We start from the raw sequence: 9,294 nt of genomic DNA on the forward strand, positions 1-9,294 counted from the left end.
AAAAAAAAAGAGGGGGCTTCAGTGCGGCTGAAGTACAACTGAGGTCAGGCTGGCGAATACAGGCGTATCATCGTCATCCAGGATCAGGATGGGATTTAGTGAACAGATGAAGTAATCTCTACTTTGAGTGAGTAGTTTGGGCATAAGAGAAGGAACGCGGCGAACAGCGTTTGGGATTTCAACTGAGTCAAGTCAATGTAAAAAAAAAAAAAAAAGAAAAAACTATGATCCGAATTCGTACGCAACTTTGGGCCTTTTGTGTCTGTACGCTGAAGCAGCGGGGCCTTGAACCCGTAACGTGGAGCCGCGCACAGAGCTGGAGAGTTCATGCGCTGCGTGGTGTCGTGCTGCCACCTGCTGGCCGGATTCGGAAAAGGGTTGACTCGCTGGCGGTGCAGCCGCAGGAGTGAAGGACTGGTCGGCCGGGGAGGTTTTCTTAAAACGGTGTCCTCCTCGTGTGCAGCTCAAATTCAGCTTGCGGTTTCCCATAAAAACTGTAATACACAGACCCTCTGATTTGTAATTAGATATTTTATATACGGAGTATATATATAAAAAAAAAAGAAATTTGGTTTTGAAGATAGTAAAAACTAGCTAACACTTAGTTTGTCTATTCATTACACTTAAAAGAAAAAAGTTAGCACTAAAAAAGTTAATAATAAAGTAGTAACAATAATAAAGTACTGTTTTATAAAACAAAGGTAATTAGTATTACTAACAGATAGAAAAAATATATAGTGCAGTTAAATGTATTTCGCTGTATCAAAATATAATATCTTACATTTTATTTATTTTTGTTCAGGTATTTTTTATTGATAATAAAGTAGCTTTACACTGGAAATGCAGTCACTTGAAAGACGACAAACAGCCAAGAATCCTTTTTCTTCCACCCATATATTCTCCTTGATGATACTGTGAAGGAAAATCTTGAACAATAGCTTGTAGATCAGAGTGTGGAGGTTACACTGTGTGTTTCTGAGTCCTATCACCTGTTGTGATCCTGTAAGTGGTTCCTGTTTTTCAGACGTGTGGTGATGGGAAGCAGATAGTCGGAGATAAACGTGAACATTACTTTTTATGAGTTAATTTGTAATGTCATGATTAATGTAATGATACATATTAACCCAAAATAAACAAGAAAAAAAACGTTGGTAGTTCGCCAAACATTCAAGCTTAGGCTTGATGGCTGAGTGGTGACTCAGACTCAGGACCTTCCCAGTGATGCGCACACATGTGACACTTGCAACTTCCTTTTAATATATCTCGCTTTCATTTCTGCTTTTGTTCACTTTGATAGGAGGAAGTCTAACAATTTTACTGTCACCTTAAAAAACAAACAAACAGTGAAACAAAGCCTATGTCACCCTACACAGTGTACCTGGTTCCTTCAAGCTCTGGGTTACTGGGTTAAGATTCAACCTAAGTTCTAGCTTCCTTTTTTTTTCTTCTTCTTCCCCTCTCTTTTGTGGACACTACTCTTTATTCTAATTCAGAACAATGTGCTCTCATAACCCAAACATGCACTGCCTGAGAAATCACATCTTTGAATCATTTGAATGATGAGTTAGCATAAATCACTGTAATAGCAGAATATGAAACACAGTATATGGCCTAACGAAACCTCTCCTGCAGTAGGTTTTATGATGCTGCCTTTAAATATGATTATATGATACTGTTAAATTATTTATCTGAGATAGAAATAAGCTCAGTCCTAACTTAGGAAGCGTAATCAGGTTAAACCTTTAGTTCTTAGCGTTGTTTTTGGTAAGTTCTGTCAAGAGTTTGTTTTTTTCAACAAGTTGAGACTTGCTTATGAAAGCAAAAGCCTGTCCTCCCCCCAGCGGTTATTAGAAAGATCTTCCTGTTTGTCATATGATAAACTGCATAAGAGAAGGAGGAACTTGGCGTAGATGATATATTCTACCCTCTTAGCCCTTATTTCTGACACAGTAATCATGAGGACAGCAGTGACCCTCCTGGCTCTCTCTCTCCTTCATGTCTGCTGTCCTGTCCCAGTCAGCCGCCCGACCAACTGGCTCAGACAATGTCGTGCCTCCACCAACCTCTCGATCACAGCCCTGGAGGTGCTGCCAGGTGGAGGCTGGGACAACCTCCGGAACATGGATATGGGTCGAGTCATGAACATCAGCTACCTCCAGTGCCAGACCACTGAGGACGGGGTCTACCTCATCCCAGACGAGGTGTATGTCATCCCCCACAAAGAGACGGGTGTGGAGACCAACTCAGAGATAATCAACTCCTGGCTGGAACAGAAAAGCTCTACCTCTTACTCCATAAATGCAGACATATCCTTCCTCTCTGTGATGAATGGTAAATTTTCAACTGAGAACCAGAGGATGAAGACCCATCAGGTCAAGGACTCTTCAACTACAGCCAGGGTGCAGGTAAGTTTTTAATTTTGCTATGGTTTAGATGTATAAAATAAAAAGTAATACAAATTTTAAAAAGCAGTTTGTTGATCAAGAGTTAAAATAATCTCACTTTTTTTTTTTGTTTATGCCTACTCTACCTTGGATTGCCTATAAATTTGGTTGATAAAAATGTTGACAGCGTTAAATATTTAATTGATTTATTGGTCTATTTAACAGAGGCAATGTGAATTAAAAAACATTGCAGTAAATGTGCCCGTGTTAGCCAGAAAGGTATTTTTCATCTGTAGTCCCTGGATAGATGTGACAGACACTTTAAAAGCAAATAAAGATAGAAAAGAGAAATAGGATAAAATTAAGTGTGTCAGATGTCAAAAAAATAACATTTAATGATGTCATTCTCCTTTCTTTAAAAGGTTCGTAACTTCATCTACACAGTTAAAGCTTATCCAGACTTCACTTTGGACACACGCTTTGCTCAACAAGCCAAGGAGATAGGTGATGCAATTGAAAACAACCAGACGAGGAATGCAGATTATCTCTCAGAGAAGATGGTACTGGACTATGGAACTCATGTAATCACAAGCGTCGATGCTGGGGCTACGTTGGTGCAGGAAGACTACCTCCGTTCTACATATGTGTCGGACAGCGTGTCACAAACGTCCTCTGTCAAAGCTCTGGCTGGCTTCAACTTTTTTGACAAACTCAAGTTTGAAATAAGCAGTCAGAATACCCAACAAAGCTCATCACTTCAAACCTATCAGTCCAACATTCAGTACTCTCTCGTTCAGAGCCACGGAGGCGGCACACCTTTCTATCCTGGCATCACTCTGCAGAAGTGGCAGGAAAGTACCAGAAACAACCTGGTTGCTATCGATCGCTCAGGATTTCCCTTACACTACTTTATAAACATCAACACCATTCCTGATCTGCCGCAGCCAACCGTTGGAAAAGTGGCTCTGAGAGTGAGTCAGGCCATAGAGCGATACTACAAGGTCAACACCCGCCCTGGCTGTGTCGACATCAACTCCAAGAACTTTAACTTCCAGGCCAACATTGATGATAATTCCTGTGAGGGCCCTGCCACAAACCTCAGTTTTGGCGGCGTCTACCAAGAGTGTATTCAGCTCAGCCCAGATGCGGGTCCACTTTGCGATGCCCTGGCCCAGAAAAACCCTGCAACGGGTGACTTCTCCTGTCGTTCGCCTTACTCCCAAACTTTACTGAGATCAGAAGTAAGACAGCAGGGTTACAATGTGCGCCACTGTTATGAGAGAGGGCATCCCTGTGGATTTTTGTGGTTGAAGACTTGCTATAAATCAGAGTGTCATGACAACTACTATGTTCGCTCTGCTCGCATCAACACCTACTGGTGCTCTGTAAAAGGAAAAGCCCCCGACGAATCAGGGTATCTTTTTGGAGGAATATACAGCCCCTCTCTCCTGAACACCCTCACCAAAGCTAAAAGCTGCCCACCAAAGTTCATTCCACTAAAGTTTCTCTCGGATGGCCAAGTGATGTGTGTGAGTAACGACTATGAAGCCGGCACCAGATACGCAGTATCGTTCGGAGGCCTCTTCAGCTGTCAGTCAAACAACCCCCTGGCAGGAGACCAACATCGCTGCCCTCCCATGTTTAGTCAGCACCTTGCCGCAGTGAGTGACGGCTGTGAAATTCTTTTCTGTGTCCAGTCAGGACTGTTCACAGGTGGGCAGCTGCTGCCAGTTCGTCTGCCTCCTTTCACCAAAGCTCCACTTGTCAGCATGCAAGCCACCAACACGGTAATGGTGATGACTGAAGGAGAAAAGAGCTGGGTCAGAGTGGGGCAGACCAAGATGTGGAAACTGGCCAAGCCAGAGGAAATTGAAGAAATTTTGCGTAAGCTTGACCCAGAATTGAGTCAGATGTCTGGTGGAGAAAAGGCCGGGATAGCCTTTGGGGTGATAGGTATAATGATGCTGGTGATCATAGGGGCAGTGCTCCTGGAGAAGAGGAGGAGGGGGGGAAGGCTGTCCGGGTTTAGGACGGCTGTGGGCTATGAGAAACTACATGGAGAGGATGAGGGTGATAAAGGAGAGAGTGAGACACAGCAAGATGAGGCTTGAGAAAAACATAGCTTAGAGGCTTGGCACCCAGAGACGGGTTAATCTAGTTTGGCAGATTTTGTTTTGTTTGTCACTTCATTGTCTCCTCAGGAATCACGTTCCCGTGTCTTACAGGAGTGGAAAGTTTTCATGTTCAAGTACAAGCTAGTAAAAGTAATCGTTTTAACAACTCATTTATTGGTACACATTTTTGCGTGATAGGATGATGTGTACTTTAAGCTGTTAGTGTCTGTAAACTTTGCATTTTGCACCTACTAACTTTAGACAATATCATACTGCATTAAATTAGATCAAAATCACACATGCACTCCAGGGCAATCTGCCTTTGAAATCACAAAAGGGTGCACTGAAAGCAGAATGCTGAAGTGATCTCAAAAGGCCATGGTGAACCAATACTGCCCCCATGAGGCCCAGATGCACAAAGCCATTTAGTTGGAAACATTTCTATCCCCTGTTTAAGAACTTGAACGCGTTGTTTGGCTTTGTCTGAAGGCACAATTCATATAACATGTTGTTTACAAATATTTTTACAGATGATTGATGAAAACTTTGTAATTTTTGTATGAATAAAAGGAGCATTAGATTAAGCATTCATTTTTGCACTGTCCTTTTCTATCATGCTACAAAAATCGACAGGCTTTATAAATGTATAAATCCTGTCCACGAAACTCTTTGACAGTACGCTCAACTATTAAATAAAGTATTTTAAAACAATTTCATGGATCTATGTCTTCATGTTCATATCGTATTTATGCCCGGTATGTCTCTGGTCATGTAAAACTTCAGAAACGTCCTTAATTCCTCTAAAAACAAGTTGGTAAGTGGTCACTGACTCAAAGTAATTAGCCTTGTAACAAGTCTGCAGGATGTGTATACGTCTTCTAAATGAGTACAAAATGCAGAAGTGCCAGCTGAAGTGAACTCACACTAAGTGTGCATAAGTCTGTAAATGTGGCAAGCAAAGCACATATTGGTTCTCTAAATATAACAGCAAATCCGGGTTGAAAAACAAATCTTTTCTCCGTCTGATGGTGAATGAAACCTCTTGCACAGACACTTTTATCCTCCCTGACCTTACAGAAAAAAACCACCAACGTTCCACCCACATCCATAAATAGACAATGGCATAGCTGACCTAATGGTTTTGGTAAGGTTATCTGAACGCAGACAGGCTGGTTTGCTCAGATATTATACAGACAAAAACACACAGTCGTTCCAACAGACATACACATGTACTATACACCCACATGCACGTACATACACATACACGCATCCATTTCCCGTAACAAATGCTCAGACCAATGTGCATCTTCGCTCTCGTGACTATAAAAAAAAATCTCCCTCCCCCACATGTGCACGTGCTCACACAGACACACACACACACACACACACAGCTGTGAGGGATTCATAGATCTGGGTCTTGCACATGAAAACAAACCCACTCATGCTGAGGAAATTGGTAAAGCCTTGGGGGAGAGAGGAAGAGAGAGAGGAAGAGGGATAGAAAGACAGATATATAGGCCTGAAGCAGGGGAACTCCCTCCTTGGTCTTTTTCATGCGGCGGAGGACAGACAAAAGAGTGCACCCGGTAGGCTTTCAGCACAGCCGGCCAGTGAAGCCAAAGCTCTCTCGGCCGTGATTTCAGTTCCAGCAGGATCAAGACTTTAGTCAGTTTCGCAGTCCATCGTTTACAGTGCAACGTGCCATCGATGGGCTTAGTGAAGAAAAGGCATTAAAATCAAGAGAGGCATTTTAGCAGGGGAAGAAAGCTTCAGCCTTACAAAGACACAAACTGAAGGACAATAAAACAAACGCAGTCCAAGGTAAGAGTGCCATGTCTTCTGATAATGTGCTGCTTTTAGTGGATGTCTGTTGTGCACGTTTTTTATGTTGACACAACATCTGTGACAGGATTACTCCAGTTTAAAAAGCAGAGAGGATTAGAAGCTCATCTGTCTTTACTGTGTAATAGACATACATGTATTTCATCCCCTATTATAAGTCTGCTCACTAGTAAACCTGTGGAAATGTGTTTGAATTTAATGGCAAAGAAAACAACTTTGAAAAATACTTGCTACTTGCAGTGGGATTCATATGTAACAATCCTTACATGTTATAGTGAGTTTTTAATAGCAAAATGTCCTTATACAATAGGAATCATTAAAATCCAGACTCAGCTGACTACTTTCTCAACCTCATTGTGCTGTGTTACATTTAGGTAACAATGCAAGCAGGAGGATATCAACGGAGCAACGTCATTCTGTTTATATTGGCTTTGCCAGTAATGTTGGAGGTCTGCAGGGTCCAGGGCTGTCAGACTGGCTCTGGATCCGAGTGTGAAAAAGCTCCTTTTGTCCCGGGCCACAACCTGGCAGGAGAGGGTTTTGATGTGGTGCGGATGCGTCGAACAGGGGCATATGTCATCAATGTCAAAGCTCATCTGGCTGACAACCACACCTGCACACTGTGTCCAAACCGCTTCCAAGAAGGACAGGTGAAAACTGAAAAACTCGCTCCTCGGCCTTCTCTTCTCACTTCACTCAGTCTAAACTCCCTTATTTCCAGACAAAGTAGAACACCACCTGCTCTGTTTTCCCCCCACTTCCTTTAGCTGTTTTCTTCCTCCACCTGCATCCCCATCTGCATCCTGTCACTTTTATCCTCCTCAGATTCAAAGGCTCCCAACAGCAGTTCTTGACTGGCGTCCCTTCAGCCGCTGCAGTAAGCAGCTTTCTAGTGCCCTCCATCACTCTGTGGACTCCCTGCTGCGCAGCTCCAACTCCCTGGTAAACAACAACTGGGGTCTGGGTTTGAGCCTCGATAATATTGGCAAGGCAGTGCTGGGAGGAAGCCGCTCAGACTTGGCAAAGTTTGCGCGTTCGCAGCACAGTGTGGACAAAGCCACTTTTGCCATCCATGAAATCAGTTGCACCTACTACAGGTAAAGGGGCAACTAATGGTACACAAAATAGGCACATTTTTGGCATAGTTACAGTTGCTTAAGGTGAGACCTCGCAGTGAACTCGGCTGTTTATTGTTTTTGTTACAGAAAAATTAAGATTATATTCTCGATGTATCACGGTTGAACTCTACGTGCCTCTTGTTTTTTCAGCTACAGGCTGGCTGATCATCCCCAGCTGAGTGCAGAGTTCACAAAGCATCTGAAGAGACTCCCGCAGAGTTTAAACACAAGCCAGAGCAGAGCCCTGTACAGACGGCTGATAGACACCTATGGAACACACTACATACACCAGGTCAGAGAAACGGGTTCGATACTTGGCGTCTTCTTTCTGTGCCTTTTATATGATAGTACTTATGTTGCAGAATGTCTTTTTCAAATAGAAGTGTTTTGAAAAGTGCAAAAATAATGCTGAAGGTAATGACAGAGGGGTAGAAGATGAGTCATGTTACTGAAAAGCCAAAAGGGAGTTTTCCGCCTTTATTTAATTATTTGTTTGTGTTTTCTTAGGTCCAGCTTGGTGGTAAGGTGAGGCGAATCACTGCCTTCAGGACCTGCCTGGCCACACTAAAGGGTTACTCTGAGTCCGAGATCAAAAACTGCTTGAACACTGAGCTCCGAATGGCTCTAGGTTTCCTCCCTGTTAATGCCTCATTCTCCAACAAGTGTGACAACATCCTGAAGGGCAATATGAGCATGGGCTTCTACCAAGGCTTCATGACCCATAAGATCGAGGTTATCGGAGGAGAGAGGTACTTCCCCGACATCCTCTACCAGCAGGACCCGTCTGAAGCGTACCACAGCTGGATGAACAGCCTCCATGACAACCCGGATGTGGTTTCTTACGCCATCTTCCCTCTGCATCATTTGGTGGAGGACTCACAGATCAGTGCTAATCTGAGAAGCACTGTCACTGAGTACATTAAAGAGAACCAGCTGCAGAACGAGCAGTCTGCTTTCAAGAACTGCTCCCCGACTCCGAACCTGGACCATAACTGCTGTCCTTTAAGGGCTGGCAGAGGAACTCTCAGACTGGAGATCCACCGAGCCGCAGGGCTGAGGGCAGACACCTTCACAAAAACAGATGCCTACGTGAAGATCTTCTACAACGGTATGTACGAGGAGACTGAGACAGTAATGGACAACAATGACCCGGTGTGGAATGCCACTTACGACTTTGGTTCGGTTGAACTGGGTCAGGAGTTGAGGTTTGAAGTCTGGGACAGGGATGTGTTCTATAATGACAGAGCCGGGATATGTGTTGTCTTCCCTGAACGAGGAATTCACTCTCTGAGCTGTCAGCTCAGCAAAGGAGTTCTCTACTTCACATACACCATAAAATGTGATGCTCACTTGACAGGCTTCAGGTGTGGACGGTACTCACCCAATGCTGAGTAGAGTAGGTTTTAATATATATCTGGGTATTTTCTTGATAAATAATATTAAACTTTTAAGTGTCACAATTTCTAGCAAGAACTAGTCAACTGTCATTTCAATTGCATTTTAACTGGAAATGTTTGAATGCCAAAAAAAATGTTCCCTCTTTTGTCACATATCATTTCATAACTTCAACTTTTTAAAATCATAGGATTCCAACCTTTTAAGAGGAAAAATAATAGTAGTTCTCAGTTGTCTTTTATGTTAATGTCTTGTAATGTCTCAGTATTAAATAACCAAACCCAATGTTCTTGTGCATCCCCTGTAAATACCAAAATAAAGCAATTTTGATTTAGGACACTGTCAGTTACCTTTTTAAGTAACCTTGAGTTGTCATAGCCCTGATGCAATGACATATATTGACCATGCATTAATAACCTCAAGGCCAAACACACTCTTGAT

At 42.9% G+C, this 9,294-nt stretch overlaps 2 protein-coding genes across 2 annotated transcripts; both read left to right on the plus strand.

The window, feature by feature from the left end:
• The first annotated feature begins 1,955 nt into the window (after window positions 1-1,955).
• On the plus strand, window positions 1,956-5,083 carry mpeg1.1 (macrophage expressed 1, tandem duplicate 1). Its single transcript, XM_040154131.1, has 2 exons — window positions 1,956-2,405; window positions 2,807-5,083. The coding sequence occupies exons 1-2, from the start codon at window positions 1,956-1,958 to the stop codon at window positions 4,493-4,495; spliced, it is 2,139 nt and encodes a 712-aa protein (XP_040010065.1). The 3' UTR covers window positions 4,496-5,083.
• An 830-nt stretch (window positions 5,084-5,913) lies between these two features.
• On the plus strand, window positions 5,914-9,168 carry prf1.5 (perforin 1.5). Its single transcript, XM_040155560.1, has 5 exons — window positions 5,914-6,319; window positions 6,715-6,990; window positions 7,166-7,437; window positions 7,609-7,750; window positions 7,966-9,168. Exons 2-5 carry the CDS (start codon window positions 6,721-6,723, stop codon window positions 8,851-8,853), a joined length of 1,572 nt encoding a protein of 523 aa, XP_040011494.1. The 5' UTR covers window positions 5,914-6,319; window positions 6,715-6,720; the 3' UTR covers window positions 8,854-9,168.
• The last annotated feature ends 126 nt before the right edge of the window (window positions 9,169-9,294 follow it).

This window comes from Xiphias gladius, chromosome 19, assembly GCF_016859285.1.
Source record: "Xiphias gladius isolate SHS-SW01 ecotype Sanya breed wild chromosome 19, ASM1685928v1, whole genome shotgun sequence".
Taxonomy (NCBI): Eukaryota; Metazoa; Chordata; class Actinopteri; order Istiophoriformes; family Xiphiidae; genus Xiphias; species Xiphias gladius.

What these genes read in the sequence shown, in the direction of transcription:
- mpeg1.1 (XM_040154131.1), top strand. Translation starts at nt 1,956, where the DNA reads ATGAGGACAGCAGTGACCCTCCTGGCTCTCTCTCTCCTTCATGTCTGC. An exon ending in CAACTACAGCCAGGGTGCAG is followed by an intron (nt 2,406 to 2,806) that starts GTAAGTTTTTAA and finishes TTTCTTTAAAAG; the next exon opens with GTTCGTAACTTCATCTACAC.
- prf1.5 (XM_040155560.1), top strand. Translation starts at nt 6,721, where the DNA reads ATGCAAGCAGGAGGATATCAACGGAGCAACGTCATTCTGTTTATATTG. An exon ending in ATCAGTTGCACCTACTACAG is followed by an intron (nt 7,438 to 7,608) that starts GTAAAGGGGCAA and finishes TTGTTTTTTCAG; the next exon opens with CTACAGGCTGGCTGATCATC. An exon ending in GAACACACTACATACACCAG is followed by an intron (nt 7,751 to 7,965) that starts GTCAGAGAAACG and finishes GTGTTTTCTTAG; the next exon opens with GTCCAGCTTGGTGGTAAGGT.